The sequence below is a fragment of the Aythya ferina genome (genome assembly GCF_964211825.1).
Source record: "Aythya ferina genome assembly, chromosome: 5".
Lineage (NCBI taxonomy): Eukaryota > Metazoa > Chordata > Aves > Anseriformes > Anatidae > Aythya > Aythya ferina.
In genome coordinates this window covers 41,204,929-41,227,656 of record NC_140301.1, presented here as the reverse complement: position 1 = coordinate 41,227,656, position 22,728 = coordinate 41,204,929, and the positions used below count along the sequence as shown (strand labels likewise).

Sequence of the window (22,728 nt, the reverse complement as noted above, 5' to 3'; positions counted from 1 at the left end):
CCGTGATTTCTGCGTGTAACGCGATGTACGTGTGTTGTATATGAGAGGCACACACACGAGCTCACAGATCGGGATCCGCACACCTAGTGCCAAACCAAACACATCTTCCACATACACAAACACGCCGTGACCCACACGTACTTTAATTCCTACCAGCTTTGTCTGTTTTTCTTTTAACTGTTAATATGTCGCAGTGTCTTTGATAAAGTCGAAATCAGCGGCAAGAGGCTGACGTTTTAGAGTTAAACCCAGCGCCACATTTAGTACCGGGACTAAAACGAAACCCGCGGGGGGCTCTGGCGGCCGGGGAAGAGCAGCCCCGGTGGCTGGGAGCCCCCTGCCCGTCTCCTCAGGCAGAGGAGATGCTGCAGCCGATGTCCCGACCTCGTTGCGGTTTCCCCCAGCAATAACCTGCCCGTCGCCGCTCGCTACCGTCTCCTGCACCACCCGTGAACCATTCGTTAGTTAAAAAGAGCTTTATTGCAAGGGGGCTAAAAACAAAGAACACCTCTCCCGTGTCTGCGAGCAAACGCGGGAGCCCCTCGTCGGTTTCGGCACACCTTTCTTTCCCGGCAGCGGGCTGGGGAGGATCCCCCCGGCTGCCCCGACGGCTTTCAGCGGAGGGGGCAAGGCCGGGCCGGCAGCAGCCGCGGTGCCGCGGGGCTGGGAGCCCGGCGCTGTGCCCTGCCCGACACGGCACGGCACGGCACGGCGCGGCCCCCCGACGGCTCCCGTCCCCTCGGGGCTGCCCGCCCGCCCCCGTCCCCTGGCAGGGTGCTGCCCTACCACAGCGCCAGCCCCGCTCAGCACCGCCCCAGCATTAATTGCACTTGGCGTGCAACTTACCGCCAGGCAGGTATTAAATAGGCATTTCTATTGTACTGGGGAGCCAGGTGCCGAGCACGCCTGCGAAAGGGAGCGGAAGGGCCGCCAGGCCCGTGCTGTCTGTCATCTCCCCTGGCCACTGGGAGGGCGGCTGGGCCGCCGGGCCGCCCCCGGGGGCGGGCTCGGGTGAGTGATGGGCTGCGGCGCCCTGCCCAGCCCAGCCCTGCCCACGTTGCCCTGAGGTTGAAATGCACAAGTCAAGGCTCTCTCGCCGGGAAGCAGATTGCCTTGTGGCCCTTTTTCCTCGCGCCCCTGCCGCCTCGGCGCTGGAAAGCAGAGAGCCCGGTGGGCTAGGGCGGCCGGCAGCGCGGGAGGCCGGCAGAACGCCTCGGGGCTTAGGGCTCCACTCGGGATTTAGGGCAGCCTCAGAGGTGTCCTGCTCAGAGGAATGGGTAAGTGGCTGGAAGCTGCAGGAGGGTTCAAGTGCTGTCAAGAGAGAGGGAGCACCCGTGCGCCGTCATGTGCCGCCGCAGCTCCCTTATTGACTTTGCTCGTGTTCCTACAAGTTGTAAGAACGCGCCGAGGGTCAGGAGCAGGGAAAAGAGAAAGCTAATGACTGCTCGGTTTATTATTAATGTTATTAGGCGAGTGCGAGGCAGGATCGCAGGCGAGTGGATGGCTGGAGCCTGTGGCACGTTGTATATTATTCCTGACACCGATCTGAGCAGTTAACATTTTAGCACGTTTATTTTACAGCCTCGTGTAATTGTGCTGTTAAGAGAGAGGCGCTAACAGCACCAGAAATAAGGTTTAAAATGTTCGTCGCGACCAGGCTTTCAGAAGCACCGAGTTGCCCTCGCCTCTCCCAAGATTTAAAAGAATTTCCTCAACTACTTTTCCTTCCTCCCCCTCCCCCACGGCTTTGAAAATGTTTTTATTTTTCTTTTCTTTTCTTTTTTTTTTTTTTTTCACGTTCATCTTCCTGTGGCAATAAAGCTGACTTGCTTATTGAGGCGACTTTTCGTCTCTGGAATGTGCTTTTTCAGAATATGCGTGATGCACGGTCCGGAGAAATGTGACATTTGTTGCCACGGCTTTTCTTTCTTTCGTTTCTTTTCTTCCACTTTTGTCCTGCCTTCTCCTTTTTTTTTTTTATTTTTTTTTCTTTCTTTTATTATATGTTTTTCTTTTTAATTTCGGGGATATTCTGCTATTTGAAAGCAGCGTGAGTGGTGTGTCCGGGGGGTCCCCGAGCTGTGACAACTGCCTTCTGGTGACGAGTCGTTCAGACGCCCCCTTCAGAACCATTGGCCGTGTCCGACGGGTGTGTTTGTGTGTTTGCTTGCAGAACCTGCCTTCGGGGAAGTGAACCAGCTCGGTGGGGTGTTTGTCAACGGGAGACCCCTGCCTAATGCCATCAGGCTCCGGATTGTGGAACTGGCGCAACTGGGTATCAGACCGTGTGACATTAGCCGGCAGCTCCGCGTTTCCCACGGCTGTGTCAGCAAAATCCTGGCTCGCTACAACGAGACCGGCTCCATCCTACCGGGGGCTATCGGAGGCAGCAAGCCTCGGGTCACCACCCCCACGGTGGTAAAACATATCCGGACCTACAAACAAAGGGATCCGGGCATCTTCGCCTGGGAGATCCGGGATCGCCTGCTGGCCGATGGCGTGTGTGACAAGTACAACGTGCCGTCTGTCAGCTCCATCAGCCGCATCCTCCGGAACAAAATCGGGAACCTGTCTCAGCAGAGTCACTACGACTCCTACAAGCAGCACCAGCCGCCCCCACAGCCCGCTCTGCCCTACAACCACATCTACTCCTACCCCAGCCCCATCGCCGCTGCGGGAGCCAAGGTGCCCACCCCTCCCGGGGTGCCCGCGATTCCCAGCACCATGGCCATGCCCCGGACGTGGCCGTCGTCCCACTCGGTGACGGATATCCTGGGGATCCGCTCCATCACAGACCAAGGTGAGGAGGGGGGGACGCGGGGCCACAGCGGGGCAGGGCCGGAGACTCCGTTCCCCGTCCCCTCCGAGGCTCGGAAAGCGTTTTCGCGGCTTGCCTCGGGAAGCCTCTTGCGTTTTCCCCAGCCCCGAGCTGGGCACCGAACTTACCGGGGGCCGTGCCCTGTGACCGGGGCGCGTCGGAGGTCCGGGTGGGTGCCGCGGACGAACTAGTGAACGGGAAATACCGGCCGTCACCGGTGGCGTTGTGACCCGAAAAGTGTCGACTTCGGCTTTGGGGAACGGCCCCGGGGTGCGGCGGCCCCGGGGCCCGCGTGGTTCCCGGTCCCCGTTGGGACGGGGCTCGCAGCCTCCCTCGGGTCGCAGGCGCCGCCTTGGCGTTAGCGAGCAGTCCATTTTCTCTAGTTTTCGCAATCAGGCCAAATTTGCTCGGGCAGGAAGTTCAAATGTCACCTAATTGCTTTAATTCTGATGCTGTATTTTCCTTCGAAGCGGTGGTCCAGGAAAACGAAACCCCGAAGATTTGCTCATTGTATCCCTTCCACCTTCTTTTTGCTTCTCCGGCTGGAAACTGTGTCATGTCTCCCAGCTGCTCGCTACGCTTTGCCGCAGAGAAAGGGACATTTTTTCCACTCCGGTCTCTGCCAGTGAACTAACAGTGAATGTGGTTAAAACAACAGTCTAAAATAACCTTTGCCTACAGCGATCTCTGTGTCCCACTCTTCCCTCCCAATTAGCGGGGGGGTAGGGGGGTGATTTTTGTTTTCATTGCGTTTTTAAAGGCAGTCGTCCGGTTCCAGCAGCACTTCAAATGCAAAGTGATCCTTTATGTATTGCAGAATAATTATTCTTTCCCCCGAAAGCTGGCGTTTTTTCCAAGCAATACATACTCACATAAGTATGTTTTATTTATACAGACATACGAATTTTTGCCCTTCTTCGCCCTTTGCTTCACGGTACACTGTTATCCTCAGACCGCGCCGGCACAAACAAATATGTTTCCGAGTCGGCTTTAAAAATACACGCCTGGCAACCTCTGCTCTGTGCTAGGGAGAGGTAGTGTTGGCAATGAACATTAAAGAAAACGAGAACATTACAATCACATGAGAACTGGAGATTTTTAGTGAGTTCCTCTTTTATTAACACCACATTGGCAGGCAGGCCTCTGACGGTACTGCCGGGTGTCTCGGCATCTCCCCCGTCTCTCTCAGACCTCGGAGCTGCACACATCTTTCTGCGGTGTAAACTCTCCCCCCCTCCCTACCCGGCACCGACCTGGGGCTGCTGAGCAGCCGATGCCGCAGATGGGGGCTGCTCGCCCTTGATTTATAGGATAAACTGACCTTGCTGACACGGAAAGGAAGCCCCTATTCATGGGAAAGTGTGAGATCAGCAGAAAAGGGCGCTCACCGAGAGAGCTCAATTTCTTAAGACAACTTCAGATTTGTGCCTTTTCCCCGGCCTCGGCGCGGGGCCGAGCGGGGTGCTGGGGCACGGACGCCTGCTCTCACGGCGGCCCGCAGCCCTGCACCCTCCTGCGGGGCTTGGAGGGGCCGTGACCCCCATCCTCTCCCCCCCCCGCCCAGGCTCCCGGCCGTGCCCCGTATTTCCGTGCGGCGGCTGATGTGCATAAAGGACAGGGCTTTTCTCCCTTTGTCTTCTTTCTTCCCTTTGCTTCATTTTTTTCTTGTCTTTATTATTATTATTATTTATTTATCATTATTATTTATTTATTATTATCGTCTGTGCGTTTTGCTTGGTTATTTGCTTTGTTTTCTTGGGTTTGGTCCCAACCTTGTTTAGAGCCTGGTGCTCTGGGCAGCCGCGTTGGGGTTACTTCTCTACCAGGGGAGACGCTTTGCCCTCGGACACGCTCACACACATACGGGACAAATTATTCCTGGAGACCCCAGGCGGGGACCCGCGCAGCGACACGGGGACGAGCCAGCTCTGGCCTTGGCCGCGGATGCTCTTCCATCAACTGCACCAGGGGGAGCGGGGGACATCACCGCCCCCCCGCCCGCCTGCTCCTCCGGTATTCCCCCCTCCAGGGGCAGCCGGAAGACCCAGCACGGTGCAGGGGGCACCTCTTAGGCCTCCCCTTAGCTCTGCCCCCCCCGGGGAGCGGGGCCGGGGTTTGCCCGCAGCAAGCAGCCCCTGCCTCTAATCCCCTCTTCCCTCCGTGTTTCCCGCAGTGAGTGACACCTCGTCTTACCCCAGCCCCAAGGTGGAGGAATGGAGCAGCCTGGGCCGAAACAGCTTCCCCCCCGCCGCCCAGCACACCGTGAACGGGCTGGAGAAGAGCTCCCTGGAGCAGGAGGCCAAGTACAGCCAGGTAAAGAGAGAGGGGCGGCCGGGCGGGGGTGATGCTCCGGGCCTCTGAGCTCGGCTCCGGGGCTGCGGCCCCTTCCCGGGGCTGCCGCTCCCGGTGTCAGGCCGGTGTCGGCATTCGCTGGGCGGCTGCTTGTTTTTTTGGGTCGTGAGCCAAAAACTCCGCACGGAGGGGCGACGTCGGGAAAGAGCCTCGCTGCAGCCTCCGCTGCCTCCCCCAGAACAGGCGGCCGCCAGCCCCCATCTCGGGAGACCCCGGCCCGCCTCTCTCCCGGGTTGTGCAGCGGCCGCCTGGCCCAACCCGCCGAGTAGACACCCGAGAATCGCCGCGCACCGGTCCCCGCCGCGACCGGCCCCGGCCGCGCCGCCCCCGGGGTTTCTGCCCCCCGCCGCGCCGTGCCGAGCCGCCCCCAGGCCAGGTAAAGCCGGGGGCGTCCCAGGGCGCTGCCCACCGCCGCCCTGGTGGCCGCGCTGTACTGGCCGCTGCGCTCGGTAGGCAGGGGAATAATTCGAAAATGAGGTGTAATTGCTTCCTACATTAAGCATTTTTAACCGCTTAAGTAGACTGCGAATTTCCTACATTTTAATTGCAACACAATATAACTGTGACTTAACAAATCTCTGTCTAAATCCTTGTACTTGCTAATCAAATCTCATGCCAGGAGAAAAGCTATAAAAGACTCAACTGTTGCTAGTTGGGAAAGCACAGGCTTTAAAAAAGAAAGAAAAAAAAAAAACATAAAAAAAAAAACTTTTTCCATCCGATGGAAACATTTCAAAATGTAACACAGGTTTCTCAGAAACGTTGCCTTCCCTGCAATTCATTTGTTATAGCTGTAATGAATTCGAGGAAAAACTGTGATCTCCACTTAGCATGCCACTATTCAAGGACAGAGGCTTTGGACATATTTGCTGAGTTCTGTGCCTGGTTTCGGACTCCACGTTGAGGAGGTTTTTGTATCTCCTGTTTGGTGCTGAGAGTAGCTGAATCAGACCCTTTCACATTGTTGAGTCCAAAGTGCATGAATACTTGCAGTGAGGTGAAGGAGGCAGAGTTGGACATATCGTAGGCCACAAAGATGAACAATCACTTTTATATATTCTGCCTTACAAACAATATTCTGCTATTAATGCGTTATACTTGCTTTGTATTATGTTTTTCTATTATCCCATTATTATTTTGTTCATTGCGTATTTCATATAATATGCACTGCACTCCAGCCATGACTGTGCAGTTAAAACTAGAATTAGATTTAGAATTAACGTTAATATTCACTCTTCCACAATCTTCTTTAAAAGCAACAACAAAAACAAATCAGAATAATTTGTTAGGAATCTTGCTAAAAATTGTGGAAATACCTTGCCATTATTCTGTTGAGGATGGCTGTACTGTGGCTTTTTTGTCTTAAGCACCAGTCTGGGCCATTCACTTCCAAATGAATGATTGTACTGAAATAGTTACAGAAAGTGGTTCATAGATTATAAACCTTTGGAATCTCATTTATCTCAACAGGCACGTTGAGGAACAATATCGTGTAAATTAGGTTATTTTCAGTGCTGGAAACTATTTCAGTGTTGGAAACTATTTTTTATCTTTTTTTCACTCTTTCAATATTTATGCTTTCATCTTGGTAATATATCACTATTCTATTGTCAATACCAGTTTTGCTTTAAAGTTCTGTTCAATCTGAAAGATTGCCTGATAAATGTAATTTAAACATATTCACTATCTAAAAATGGAGCAAATTTCTATTAATAAAGTGGAATTCATTTATCAAAATACATTGTCCAAAGAGTTTTGAAGGGCATACAAACAACAAAGCATTTATCGAAAAGGTCATTTTCTAAGTTATGCTCATTAAAGAAGATAAAAAGGAGATTTCCCCCACAAACAATACGTATTAATAGATTTTGGAAATTTGTGAACTATACACCAATCTATTCACTTAGTATTCAGATTTGCTTACTAGAGAATGTATTCAAAGAAAATTAATGCCAATTAAGGATGTGAAAATGTGATTTTTTTCAGTTTTTGCTTTCTTATTTTTTTGACAAAAGATGTGTTCCGACAAGGTGCAAAGTGAAATTTATGAACCAAATTCTTGCTACATGTAGAACTGACTTAGCTGTCTGTTCACTGAAGCACAGGGAACCTGGGGTGATGTTCTGTTACAGTTAAGTCTTGCCAAATACACGTCCTTGGATCTTTCCATAGTCTTTCACAACGTGTACTGCTTCGTATGTAAATAGATGAGCAGAGGGAAGGAGAGAACATTGGTTCATTTATACAGATCCAGCAAACAGGTAGCTGGAGTGGTGGAAAATGGAGAAGCCATAGCGATAATTTACATGCCAGAAGGATTACAGTGAAATAGGCTGTGCCTTTGGACTTCAGGGTAAATGTTATTTTCCTCATCTCCTCTGTACAAAGCTCATTGTGAATACTGTGTCTTAAGAAGGCAGACAGCGGATTTCCCCTGGAGAAGAGAAGTGGCTGGTCTGTAATACTTACTCCAGCTTTATATCTGTATAACCAAACTCAGCGGAGACTACAGCAGGAGTAGAGCAGCAGGGAATCGAGAGAGTGTGTTTTACTTAGGCTTTCCAGTTACACAACAGGAGCAGAGGGAATGTGCTCTGAAAGCACATTAATGAAGGATTCTGTGGGACCTGTAGGGAATTCTGCTGTTTCTAACTAATATCAGCTATAAATTTTAAGCATCTGCAGCATTCAAGACAGATTCACCTGCCCACAGCTTGCAAGCAGCTCCATAGCTGCTAGATGGGTGAAGGACTTGCTCCTCCAGCCTTAATCATGGAAGATATTTTACCTCTCAAGAAGGCCCCTGGAAATTCCCTCTGCATGAGCAAGACTAGAAAAATTGAGCCCGAAGAACAAAATGTTCTGTACTTTTAAACCATATACATTTGCACCCTTCTTCTAAGTGAAACGCTTGTTTCAACACATGGGATCCTGTAGCCTTTTGTTCAGGCAGAGCTCCCATTGAACTCCCACACTTGTCAGCCAGGGCTGATCTCAAAAACCAGCTCAAATGGCTGCTTTTCCTCCCCTGCCCCACATGCCAGTGGCAATTCGGTCTGGGAAAGGATTGCGCAAAAGAGGCAGGAAGGCTTTAAATTTTTGCCTCAGCAATATGTAGTCACACTCGTTTAACATGAAACTGAACTGAATGTAGAACATTTTTCACGTTAAGTGTTATTAATTTCCTGGTGTCGCTGGGCCTTTGTTTGCAATGTTGTTTGGTATTTGGGCTTGGGGATTTTGAGAGCTCTGCCTGGCAGTCTGTCATTCTGTACCAAAAACTGCACAGGAAGTCACAGCAATGCCTTGTAAAGCTTCTTTTCAATTTTAATTACCTGATGCCCAAATTGTCATTTCATTGTAAGTAACCGCATTACATTTTCCCACTGCAATACTGCTACACATTTCTCTTGTCATACAGCGTTGCAAACAGAGCAACTGTGAATCAGAGAAAAAAAAAAGGAAAATAGATTTTTCTGAGAGCTTGACAGTTTTAGGTCATACATGTTTCATACAGAGCTCAGTTACATTCCACTATTTATACTGAGAGGCCCATTCAGTGTGGTGTTGGGGGGAAGGCTTTCATGGGTAATTATATTATTAACACAAAGAATGAATATTCTGAGCATTTTATGCATTAAGCAGCTTATACTAATGGGTGCATTTGAAAAACAAATATCAGCTGAAATCACTGGAATTCAAAGCCGTTTGTACCCTGCATTTGAAATGACACTATTTAATACGTATGTATCATATTTAAAATGCAGTTTTCGGCCATCTTGTACTTGTGACTTTTTGGACTAACCTCAGGGACATGTAAAGTGAAAGAACTGCAGTTTGTACTTGCACATGTATGAAAATACAGAAGATCTGGCATATGCCTGTACAATTTGTCGAGAAGCAAATGGCTTTGGAAATATTTTTTCTCAGAATTATTTTTTTTGTGTGCCTTGCAGGAAGTAGATGTGCACATTGCCAAAGGGAGCTGATACTCATTAACAGAAATATGTTTGTAACTGGGATCTAAGAGCAAGTGGTTGTTGCAAGCTTGCTTATGGAAAGGCTGAGCTGTTAGGAGGCCCAAAACCAAACCTACTGGAGTTGCTGAAAACACTCGTCTTAATTAAAAGGGGTTTGTGAACGTGCCTCAGGTGACATCTTCCTCTGACATACTGGGCAGACCCCAAGTAGCAACCCCTTCACCTCTGCCTCAGCAAAACTGCCTCAGCAAAACTTCCTCAGCTGTTACTGCCTTGACTTTTCAGCTTGCTGGGATAGTGCCTCTTGTTCTTCAGTTGTGTTCTGATTAGGCGATCATGAGCTCCATGTGCTTGCAGCATAAAAAAGAAAGCTCCATTTTAGGGCAAGCGATTGAAAATAATTGTGGGTGCAATTCTGGACAACTATTTACATAGAAAGTATAGGCAATGTAAATATTTATTTTATTTTCCTGATCTTTGACTGTAGATGAACAATGAACTATATATGTAGTGGCCAAAGCATTTGTAATTGTTTTTATTTACACTACTTAGAACCTGTGGCATATAATTACTTCTTTGGGAGCAAGATGACACTAACTTTAAATGTTATGGCCAGTTACATGACCGTTCTACACAGATTATTTATTGCAAAATTTCATTTGCAGATTGCTTGTTTGGCATCTTATTTTCTAACTCAGGATTCAGAGATTTGGACTCCTATTATGGATAAGTGTAAAATCCATAAGGATAAAGGTCTAGACTCCCTGCTCCCAACCCATACCCAGGGAAGGGGCTGGTATTAAGGAGAGGGAAATATTAGCTTCCCTGATGTATGACCGAGAATTGTAAGCAGAGTTCCTGTCTAGTGCAAGGGTTCTCACCTTGTCTTGGAGACTCAGGTTCTGTCTTATTGTCTCCAGACCAGTGCCTATTATTAAAATATTGTCACTTAAGGTGGCTTGCTTGAGGTCTAGGCATCCATGTCAATGCATGTTGTGGGTGAGGGGGATGAGCTGATCCCACTACATGCACCCGATTCCTTCCCAGGTGATCTGGATGGCACCCCATTCGAACCCCATTTGTGAGACCTGCCTCTTACTGGCCACCTGCTTCCACGGCCAAAACACAGTGCCCTGTCCACCAACCCACATGGCTTCAGGGCACTCCACCCGGATGAAACTAATAAAGAAAGTCAGAGAGGTGAGTGAATGGTGTAATGACACTCAAATTGCACGCTGAGCACCCTCTGCTCAAAGGGCCCCAAGCAGCCAGGAGCTCTGCTGTGACAAACAGGACCATGGACTGGAAAGCAAGAGGTGGGAGATCCCTCACTCAGCAAAGGAGCAGAGTGTTGGGACAAGGGGACCAGATAGAATTTCATCTCTTCAGTCTTCTGGTACTTGCAGGAGAGTGGAAAGTAGATAAAGACTGTACAGTGTGTTTGAAATTATCTGTTGTGGCAATTGATCATTTGTTAGGGATTGCCTGTTTGCCTAATCACAATGATGATGGTCATTCAATGATTGATGGGCTGTGATTTCACCTTCCTTAACTTGATAGCTTCCCAGTAATGGCCTCTACAGCATCAGAGATTTGTTAGACAAAGGGAGTGCAGTTTTGCCTCTCCTTAAAGAGGACAAAATGGGGATGTGTCCTGTTTGTTCCCATATTTACCCAAGGTCCAGCTAGAACGAAGCTCTCTGATGTCTCTGTGTCTGTAACATCTCCTTCTGCCAACCTCACAGCCTCAACCTTAAATAACCTTAAATAACCCAATATTTAAATACGTATACCCTTTATTTAAATTACAACAAATTGTTAATTATATTATATACAGAAGGCATTTTTTTTTTTTTTTTGTGGAGCTTTTTGCTAAAAAATCATAGTTTAGTACATCATTGTAGAAAGAACAAATGTTTATTCTTTTCATTGTATTTGCTTGTTTAATGTCCATAGTTGCCCTGCCCGACTCCGTATTTTTGCCAAAATACCAGGGGGGAATTGTTGTGCAAATCTGTTCTAAAACTATGGGAATCTGTTCCTAGTTCCTACTCAGGGGAGTTTGTTCACACGGCATGGTTTTTCCTGAGCTTTTCTTTTGTCCTAGTAAGCACAGTATATGTGTCTATGGGAGGCTAAAGTTGTGTCTTCGTTATTGCAATTGAGCTTTGTACTCAGAGCAAATAGATTTTTTTTTTTTTTCACATTAGTTTGAGGTAGCTCAATTGTGAGGTTTGCTAAATACCAGAAGGCAATCCAAGAGCCAACACTTTCATTGAAAAGGCAGTGACTTCCACTTACATCGTCCTTCCTAAACTGGAATGGAAACCATTCGGTGAACATACAACCCTTGCATAATACTCTGCTTTTGGGAGACATTTTAGGCAGGCATTGTAGTGTGTGCCCAGTGTGCCGTATGAGGTAGAAATCACTTCACTGTGAAAAACCACCTCTTCTGAAGAAGCATCTAAAACGCTTGCTCCCACTTCTCCCTCGCACTCAGGTTTCCCTCAGTCTGCTTTGTCTCGTGTTTTTTTCTCCTGCCTCTTCTTCCCTCTGCTGTTTTTGTAGTGGATTCCTCAGGTTGTTTTTATCTGTTTAAGTCTTTGTGAAAGAGTATTTTTTTTTTCTTCTGTTGTAGTTTGTTTTGGAAAAGATGTAAAATGCCCCTGGCTCCTTTAGGAAAGGATCAGTGATAGTGTGTAAATTCAAGTTATATTTCCAAAAGTGGGTTTTTATTTCCCCGAAGAGGCTGAGATTTAAAATTTGATAAGAAAATATAATTAAGAGTGATTTTGATGCATGTCGCAAATATAGTTAAAACACTCAATTGATCCTATCTGATTTCTGTGTTATTCAGTGCAGCTGGGTTTGCCTACAAGTAAAGGAAACAACTTTAAGTTAATAAAAAAGCACATTAAATGCAGGGAATAGGATCTGCTCATTATTAAGGGAATGAAGTTTTATTTTAGAAGGAAGTAGTGTGATTTGCTCATGTGGTACAGTGTAATGCAAGGACTATTGAATTTAGTAATCAGAAAAATAGTTGTAAAGAAAAAAGCATCAATGTAAGAGAGATGATGTAGGATTGGATAACTAATTATGTTTGCAATCTTAAAGCACTTAAGCATGCATATAACTCTGTTTTAATTGTGCCTTCAAATAGAATATCAGCATACAACTTACAGTGAAAGAGGGATCCTGTAACTCCCCATCCTTGAAAGTTTTCTTCCTATTTTTCAAAGCCCAGACTTCTGGGAATCAACCCAGCTCAGTGGAGTGACAGACTGACTGTAAACATCTTGCCCATGTGTTATGTTAAAAGCTCCTCAATTCCAGTGTGTTACCTCTGCCCAATCTTTATTGAAAATTAGGGCATATATTTCAAAGTAATATCCTACCTACAAAATGTTCCCCCATCTATTCAAGGGTATTTTGGACATCACAATTATTTGATGAAAATGTTTTCACTTTTCAGAGTCCATTCTAGTCTCTTCTGCTTACAGCGGCATTATCAGAAAATGGAAGTGGGAGCATGTAAAATAAAAAAAGTTAATTCATATAAGAATATGGATACAGTTTAATAAATGCTATGAAATAAAAGCTATGAAAAGATTTTTGGAAAAATTTTCAGTATTAGAAAATGTCCCTAAACTGTGGTTTGCGGAATCAGCTCTGACTAAGTTATCACATGTACTCTGCCATCTTAGCAATTTTATTATTATTTTTTTTAAATTAGATTCTGAATGAAAAGTTATCATGAATTGGATAAATTTGTTCACTGCTCATTTCTGTAGCCCTTATTCTTTAGGTTACTGTGACTTACCTGTGTGAGCATGTTAATTTCAGGGGGATGATGATGAGTGTTTGTAGGATCATGTCATTTTTCCCATTGAAGTACTGAATAGTAACTTCAGCATTTAATTCTAATTTAGGTAACTACAATCTGTACCAAAATATTTTTAAATGTCATTCTACTATTCTATTTTTAAAGTTATTTTAAAAGCTTAAAAGAAACTTAGGTGTATTACTTATATCTTTAGGTAATGCTGTTTTCTGAAATGAGATTTCCATTACGTGCCTGCTGCTGATGTTTTACTTGGAAAATTTGTTTACTCTTCCCCTGGGATCCTATCTGTTGGTTTGATTTATAAATCATATTTAACCTCCAATTAAAAAGGGAGATTTAGCAGGTTTGCTTCCTTTATGTTTGTAGTTTGCATTTGATTGCTCCTAGTTTTGTTGTTGTAACTGTTTTGACTGATTATGTGCACGTCACTACGAACATTAGATATCCTCTGGGTTTTTAGGCAATTTGCTCTTCTGATTGAAGGACTAGATATTCAGCTCAGTTCCATGCTATGCTTTTCCTTTGCTGTGGAAAAAATGATTCCTCCAGTAGCTACCCTGTCGTGTGTTTTCAGGACATTCAGAGAACATTTGGTGTTTCCAGAAATTGTTTAAGCTTTTCGTTTTGAAAAATGAGCAGCAAGAGAGCATCTGTTTGTGGAGCTCTGGTAGTGCTGCTGTAGTTAAGCTGCTGCCAGCTCTCCATTTTGTGGGGGAGCTGCTGCTTTCAGTAGCGCTGTGTTGATGCCTCCAGAGATCTGTTTCATTTGCTCTCGGGGAAAGGCCCTGGGCTGGAGGATAAAGGCAATCGCTGAGCTTGCTGATCCAATGACAGGGAGGGTTCCTTCCATCCAAGGCAGAGTTAGAGTTAGGAAATACGTATGAAGCAGCAGCCTAACTCACCAGAGGTGTGTTCCTCTGTGACACAGGCAGAACTGCTGCTGGTTCCTGCAGGGGAGCTTGGTCTGACTCACTGTCCAAGCTCATTAGGGCTGTCAAATTAGCTAGCTTGGTCTTGAAGCCAAAGTTGTTTCTCCAGAAACGCTTTTTTTTTCTTTTCGTAAGTGTTTTGAATACTTCCACAAAACATACACTTAGTCAATATAGAAAACTATCTCTGTAAAACAATATTGTAGCAATTGCATTACAATGGGCAGATGACTCAAATCATTGGAAACAATTACTTTAAAATAAGAAGAATCATTTACATTCTTTTGAACGCTTACTGTGGAGTTAGACTATAAAACCGAGGTGGCATCCACCTCACGTTTGTATTCATGTAAACTTGGAATGAGGTCATTCACATGATTGCTATTAATAATAGCTAACCGAAATGCAAGTTTACAATTTGGAATGCTGTTTCTGAGGAAAATTAAGTGACTCTGGGTCATCTTACGAAAGATTTCCTACTTGTGAAAGGATCACAGGGAGATGATCTAATTTGGATGTTCATAGAACATATCTAGCAAGCAAAATGCAGAGAATGAAAAGCAGACAAGGGATGAAACAAAATGATGTCACTCAGTTACAGAGAGATATAAAATATAGATATATCTATATAGAATTTGAATTTATACGTGAAAGTGGAATCTAGCTTGTGTTTTCTTTGGTGTTAACATAGCCAAGGCAGACAAAAAAAGTCACATTGCTTGTCTGGCATGGCTTGTTTAGGACGTTTGTGAAGAAAGTTTATATCCTGTCTCCTAAAATACAGGAGAGGAGTCTGAAACTGTATGGCAAGTTACACCAGCATAACCTTCTTAACAGAAATTGAGTTGTGGGGGTCTATCTCAGGTTCTGACTTTTAGGAATCTAAACAGCTGGTGGAAATTATTTGTTCCAAAGACAATCCCAAGCAGGCTTGGGTCTAGACTTGCTTTTCAGCTACCCACCCCTTTATATCCCAAATCCAATCACACTGAAAACAATGTATTGTATCTAGAGTGTCTAAAAGTAAAAGTCCTTGGGTTAAAACTACTGAGTCAACTCCTTCACTGGTGAAAATGCACACAGTCATTTGCTTCAGCATCATCATTTTATATCACATAAAATGTCACTTTAAGTTGCTTTGGCTTTTTATTGTGTCTTGGATATTCCTTTGACTTGCACTGGCGCATATCAGCAGTAACGCAGTAGAACAGCACGAGACTGAACTTGTGATCCTGATCTGACAGTTGTTATGCAGGTATCTTTGTGAGAACATGTTTGACTGAATTTACAAATCATTTGGAGGTCACGTGTTGTAGGTTGAGAACGCAGCTCTAAAATTTGGAAATACTTACTCCGTCAGTTACTTCAAAACATCAGTAGAGGCAGCAATGCAGAGCAAATATTTCCCTCTGGTCTTTGTAGAAGCCAGGCAGTAAAGTACTGCAAATAGGAACCCTAATCATTCCCACAGCAGAGGTTCTCCATCAGTTAGAACTACATGTTTGTTTGTTTGCTTGCTTTTTAAATTGTTTCCCTTGAAAGGCAATGGTTTAAATTAAGGAAAAAAAATGTTTATAAAACTTAAAAACAAGGTTCAAGAAGCTCTGCATTTAAAACAAGTTCTAAGGGTTTTAAAAATTCATAATCACAATGGGGTTTTCGCACTCCTAATTATGAATGTTTAGATTTTGGTGTTCATTTCCTCTGATTGAAATACTGCAGGATGAATTATTCATCCAGTATATACAGGCTTGTGGAACTTAATCCCCTCCATTTATTTTAAGCGAATGTCGTGTTTGTAAAAAGTGCCAGATTGACAGACAAGATTCAACCCTCCTGATAACCTACACGTTGTATCTAAAGCTGTTTAGAAGCAAAGACCACTGTGGTTAAAATTATTGTACCAAGTCCTTCAATGATGAAAGTCAGAGATGAATTTATTTATTTATTTATTTTAGTAGCACAGTTTTAAGTCATGCAAGGTGAGGTTTTCTCCAGCCCCTCAGTTTTACATTTGGACTAGAATAAGCCTCTGTCTGCTTTGCCAGGAGAGCTCAAACATCTGCTGGAGCAGAACCATGCTCTGTGCTGGGCCAGTCCTTACCCACCCCAGTGCTGCCTGTTTTCCTTGAGACATCGATTGGCATTCATATCTTCATGTCTTTGAGCAGTAAAGCTTTGTAACCCTGGAAATAAAATCAGAGTGATTCTTTTATTCAGCGAGGCAGAGACAATAGCTTTCAAGTGTTGGTGGCTTCTGGCAGGTCACAACTGGAGGTCGCAAGTGTCTCCATGTTTTGGCCTCTGGTTTTAGGGCAAGATCTTCCTCAGATTCCAAACAGTTAGATGCCATGAAAACATCAGTTATCACAGCTGTGATTTAAGAAAAGCATGCCCCTCAGCATGGGGTCTGGCAGGGCACAGCCCAGGGACCCTTCCCAGCAGGCTGTGTGTACAAGACCTTCCAGTTTTAGGCAGAAGGAAAGTGAACTGTAGAGACAGGTATTGTGTGACACAACTCTGACCAGAGAGTTGGCGCTGGTCTATTTTATTTACACATGTAGACATAGTCACCATCTTTCTCTCTCTTTCTGTCTCTCTCTCTCTCTCTCTCTATATATATATATATTTGTCTGGAGGCAGTTTAGGGTTGGACATAACAGAAATTCATTTTTTGAGGACAAAAAGTTGTCTTTCTCACTGATGGCACTACCCATACACACTTGGCCTGTGATAGAGATGCTTGGCAAAGCGATTGCATCAAGTGGTATTTCAACTCAGCATAAGTCAGCACTGCACACAGCTTTGAAGGATGCAGTCATAGCCTAAGCACTTATTTTTCCTCTGATGAGGTGCTGTTAGAGCATCTGCCTTTTCTAAAGAGTTTTAGGAGGAAGCGCCAGTGTTTGGAGAGCATCCTATAGCACAGCAGTCTGTATAGCATATGGGAAGCATTTCTCTTCTCCATGGCAAATGAGGAGCCTGACTTTTCCCAGAGCCACCTGTGATAGAGGAGAGCAGCCACAATGCAGGAAGCTGGAGGGACATATGACTTCTCTGTAGCCTAGGGGGAATTCTTGCAAAGGCACAACCAAAGGACATGACCATTTGTGCTGAGGAATCCTACTTAAAACAGGGCTTTCATCCTTGAGCCCACTGCTTGGCACCAACCTGCTTGGAAGTGGGCAAGCCTGGAGGAGCAGGGTGGCATTACAGAGTCCAAACAACCTCTTCTGAGCCTCAGGGGCTGGAGGTTTGGCTGTCCTGTGCTGCTGCACCGGCTATGAGACTCCCCAGGGACTTGCCCCAGGTCTTTTTCCATCCCTCTGTCAGGGTTTCTGTACTTCTCCCTGCAGTATCGCTCTAGGTTGTGGGTCTTGATATCCCAGCGCTACAACCCACCTCTAATGGCTCTACTGCCCCTGTGAAAAGTTTTTTGTTGCTGTCAGAAAAAATAGAGAGGTGCTCTTTTCTTGTTTCATATGCTGCTGAAAAGCATTTGCACAACAGAAGAGTCAGGGAGCTTAGAGAACAGCTGCTATATAGGACCTGTTGCACTTTTTACTTTCTGGTAAATTCAGTGAAATAATTTTCCACGTGATTTAAGAAGTGTACTAATTTACAGTGCAATTATTTAAGGGTTTGTATTAATTAGTATTGTTGCAAACACTGATGCTTACAACCAAGGCTAAAGTGTAATTCTGAGACACAGTAGGGGATGTGTAATTGGAGTTGAAGGTCAGGTCACATATTTGGATTTTCAAAAGAATAAGGCAAGTTCAGCCTCAACAAAGTGTTTATGTATTTGGAATGACAATTATGTTGCTGCTGCTGCAGCTGTATGTTTTGTACTAATTAATATCCCTATTTGAAGCTTATGGCTGAAATCCCCTCACTGTCTCCTGCTGTTTTAGATTGGTGTACACATTTATATTGACTCCAGCAGGATTACTGCTTGTTTTCCCAAGTGGCAATGAGAGGACAGTCCAGTCAGTGGAACTGAGTTACACTGGTAGGAAAAACAAACCTGAAACTAGGCCAGCATTGTTTATGGAGATAAATACTGGAAATTTAGGCAGGTGCAATCTAGACAGATTGATAAGCGAAACGTTAACATTGAATGAAGTTTTAGCAGGAACAAAAGTCTGTTTAATTTCTCAACTCTGCACTGTCCGGATTAGGTCCAGTTTTACCAGGTGATTAAATCTCTGCAAAATTGGCAGACACGACATGATTTACTGAATTGATACTTGCTCTTTCATACCCAGATAGAAAATCTTTCTGGGAAAAAGATACCACCAGAAATCCTAAAACATAAACAGTATACAAATTAAAACCTAAGCAAGATAAATGATCCTGTTTTGTTCCCGTTCTGCTGAAGAAACATTTATAGGGTGTGAAATAAACCACTGATTTTTTTTTTTTTTTTTTTTAAATTTAAATAAGGAGTCATTCATTGTGAAATCCTACCCTGGTAGACTGAAGGACTCTCCCTTCTTTATTTAAATAGAAACCCTTCTCCCTAGCCTAGGGAGGACCTAGGAAAATAGCTTGCAGGAAAGGACCCAGCCCTGTAATTGCTTTGTGCACAGAAGCCTTATTGAAACCTGGAGAAGCTGTGGGCAAAGAACCTTTGCAAGGGTATATCCAGATACCTAGAAAACAGATTTTAAAAGACATCATCAGTAATAATACTACAATTCTGACTCATGCTCTGAGCAAACAGTTACCAAAGAGTTTCAGATGTTCCCATCCCCCCAGCTGCTTGTTACCTTTCCGCTCCGGGGAACGTTGTGCCGGGATCCATGCCCACGCCTGCCTGCTGCAGCTCAGGGCTGAGCCTTTTGGGGCTGGGGCAGGTGAGGTGCCAGGATGGGTCCATCACAAATAGATACAGCACTAGCTCTTGAACATCACCAGGAGACGCAACCATGGGCTTAAGGAGTCCCTGGCATTGCTGGTGGAAGGCAGGTAGGCTTACGAGGAGGCTACCTTCATACAATCATTGAATATCCAGAGTTGGAAGGGACCCACAAGGATCATCGAGTCCCACTCCTAGCTCTACACAGGACTACGTAACAATTAAACCATAATAGTAACACAGAATAAGGCTCAGTAGTTCTTGCCTTGCTTTTTGTATGTGTTCCCTAAGTGTAAGCAGCTGGTCATGGCCATGGCTGGGTTCCTGTGAGGGGTGTGCGGGGCTGATGCAGGGAAGCTGGTCTTACAAGCAAAGCACAAAGGGGCCTCAGCATCACAGAAATTCAGAGGAATGATGGTGGGTGGCTCTCGGCTGCTGTCACATGGGCATCACCAGTCATGGTTCTTGTACAAAAGCCTCAGCAGCTTCTTTTATTGCAGATAGGTTTTGTCTTAGAATCATAGACTCGGAATGGTTTGGGTTGGAAGAAACCCTTAAAGAGCATCTAACTTCAACCCCCCTGCCATGGGCAGGGACACCTCCCACCAGACCAGGTGCTGAAAGCCCCATCCAGCCTGGCCTTGAACACCTACAGGGATGGGGCATCCACAGCTTCTATGGGCAGCCTGTGCCAGTGCCTCACCACCCTCACTGTGAAGAATTTCTCCCTTATATCTAAACTGTCTTACTCCCTTAGAAACATTTCTCCCTTTCCTTTCAGGCACCCAACGGCCTTCCAGCTGTCGGCAGTTTCGTGTCTGCACCAGCCATGCCTCCTTATGCCACACCAGCCCAAGTCTCACCGTACATGACATACAGCGCGGCCCCCTCCGGCTACATGGCGGGCCACGGCTGGCAGCATGCCGGAGGCACGCCACTCTCCCCGCACAGCTGCGACCTCCCCACCTCACTGGCTTTCAAGGGCATGCAGACAGCCAGGGAAGGCAGCCACTCAGTCACAGCCTCTGCTCTCTGATGCAGGAGCTGGTGTCCAGGACGAGCGTCCCCAGCGCCTGGCTCATGGACTGCTCTCCTCGTGCTGGCGGTACCGGGCATTTCTCCTCCTGACTTGCATCCCATTGGACTTTTGGGATTGAAAGAGTTGAAGGCAACACCACAAACAGAGGGGAGTGTGCTGATGTCCTTGCACTCTCCGAGTAAAGATCTTGTGTCCCTCAAAGGGCTCGTGGAAACTTGTCTGACTGTTCTCTGGTCAAACCACACGTATTTATTCTTAATCACCACAGACTTGTTAAATGTGCAATTGTTATTAAGATTTGTGTAGAAATCAATAAAGAAAAATCATCACAGGAAATTCTGCTATGCCTCAAATCAGCAATGGTGGCTAAATAGAAGGTATTTGCCAAAGACCTGTCTCTAGAGAACAAACCTCCTTATTGATGAGGTTATGCAATCCACTGCTATTAAGAGATCACATTTTTTGTTGTTTTGTTGAGTTTTGGTAATCAAATATAGAACCAAGGCAATGTGCAGCTCTCAGATTCTTCTGGCATTTCGTCATCAGTGGCAGTAATACATTAGTACTTTTATCCATTTGTAAATATAGGCTTTTGACAGCATTTGTTTTCACTTCCCAGTACATTTACTTTTTTTTTTTTTTTTTTTTTTTCTTTCTTTCTTGGAAGTTAAAAAGGTGACTTTCTAGCTATTTTCTGTGTCTTTGTGTGGTGGGGTGATAGCCTCAGGTGATGAAGTTTAGGTAAGTTTTTTTCATCATGTTTTTGTGTGAGGCTTCAGCATCTTATGAAATACAGTTATTTCTTTAGCAGAAGATTCAAAGGCAAAAATCCAGTCAATAAACACTCCCCAGTTGCACCCAGCCTCCCATGTTCACGAAATACCACATCCATGTTAAGTACAGAAACAGAAATGGGTGGAAAATATCTGAACAAAACTGAATTCTGAAGAGAAAAAAATGCTGTTAGTGTGAAACGTGCAAGGATGCTTACAAAGCCATGTAAGTTAGCAAAACCACTGTGAAACAGAATCATACTGTCATTGTCAGCTCACTTGTGTTCAGCATTTTTGGCCCCAAGATTATGTTTGTTTTTTTTTTTTTTTTTTTTTTTTTTTTTTTTTTTTTAATTTAAGAAGTTGTCTTTAATTTCTGCTTTAATGATTGTAAAATATGGCTCCTGGTGAAATTTACAATGTTGTTCTGAATCATTTTTTTTCCCTTGTAGGTATAATGGTGGTGGTGCTACAAACACAGATATTATTTAATATTAACAAGTTCCCTTTCTAGATTTCTGTATCCAGTGGCAAGTACTCTGTCCTAGTTATCTTGCTTTAAACCTTCTTAACTTCTATCCCAAGAGAGCTAACATTCTGATCTTCGAAAATTTACCTGTTTTCCTTGGGCAATAATAAAGTTCTGAATATTATTCCAGAATGCTTTCCACATGCTGTAGGTATGTTCAGAATATGAACATGGAAAAAAATATTAAGATTGGTGTGAGATTTCATATCCTTCATAGAATGTTAATATATTGTGTATTTTTATAAATGTTGTGCAATAGCTTAAATTACAGCAAAGATGGTTAAAACAAAGGAGAAAACGTCATTCTTCAAGTATTGCTCTATCTACATACAATATTAAACATTCATTCATTGGTAAGGTAAAATACAGTCCTCTCTTAAAATACATTCCTCTCTTTGTAGATTTCCAGGTTTCATCACTAGACAACAGTGGACAAATTTTCCTAACAATAGAAGTAATCAGTACAAATGTTGTGTACAGTAAATCCACTGAAATACAGATGGAATCCACTTATTGCAGCCATCCTTGCTTTTTACTTTAAAAAATAGTCAACTGAACAGTATTTCTGTAAAGAACACAGGTATTGTATTATGGCCAAAAGGAAAGAAAGATCTGATCTTGAATGTGATCCCATACTCTCAGGCCTCAGTACAGCAAAGGAATTCTACAGCTGGTTAGCTTTAGTGAGATGCTTAAGCCATTGCTATTCAGTAGAACACTTTTTAAAAGACTGTTTGCTGGAAACCACTACTTGCAATGAAATTTGCACACAAGTGTATTTCCACACTGCCATACTATTAGTAAGGTGACTGATCCTATTCTGTTTTTACATAAAGTTGAAATAAGATAAAAGTTTATGCAGCCCTAACACCATGAAAAAGTAATTGGTTTAACTGTAGACTAGCTCTTCACTAAAAATAAAATAGGACTTAAAGAAAAAAAAAAGGAAAAGATCATGAGCCAATAATTGATTTAGTTGACAATAGAATTTTACCTTTCAACCTTTTCTTTCCTGGATAATGGAATTATTGATAAAGTCTACCTATTGTTACCCATGCAACATAGGCAATATACATCTAAAGAAAAAGTGATTAAAAGATAAAAGACAAGCAGCCTTCCAAAGCGCAGATTTTTGAGCTCCAAGGATTCACAAACCTGGAATGAAGTGCACCTATGTTAAAAGTTTTCCATTTTCCAGTGCAACAAGGAAATTTATGGGATATGTCTTCTTATCAGAGATTCCCATGAGGCATTAGTGTGTTTTGGAAGATAGAAGAACAGTTCCTCAGCTTGTATGAGTTGCTTGAATTATCTTGTCTTCATCTTAATTGGGATAATTTTTTAAAGCCAGGACAAGACATTTTATTAATTAATCTTCATCTGTGAACACACACACACACACACACACCATCATTAACTATTTTTTTTTTCTGTTTGCTTGTTTCAGTACAGTTTATGCTTCATGCATTTGCCTGTTGTAAATACCACCTTATACCTGTGTGGAAAGTCAGTAGGACTGCATGCAGGAAGTGTCGCTCAGAATGAGCAAAGGTGCCTGACCTTGGCCCTTGGTGACTGGCTTTTTGTTGGTCAGATT

At 44.4% G+C, this 22,728-nt stretch overlaps 1 protein-coding gene across 1 annotated transcript; it reads left to right on the top strand.

The window, feature by feature from the left end:
• The first annotated feature begins 1,062 nt into the window (after nucleotides 1–1,062).
• PAX9 (paired box 9) lies at nucleotides 1,063–20,165 on the top strand. The gene is made up of 4 exons (XM_084521702.1): nucleotides 1,063–1,277; nucleotides 2,174–2,800; nucleotides 4,992–5,131; nucleotides 19,572–20,165. Exons 1-4 carry the CDS (start codon nucleotides 1,274–1,276, stop codon nucleotides 19,824–19,826), a joined length of 1,026 nt encoding a protein of 341 aa, XP_084377828.1. The 5' UTR covers nucleotides 1,063–1,273; the 3' UTR covers nucleotides 19,827–20,165.
• Nucleotides 20,166–22,728: the final 2,563 nt, after the last annotated feature.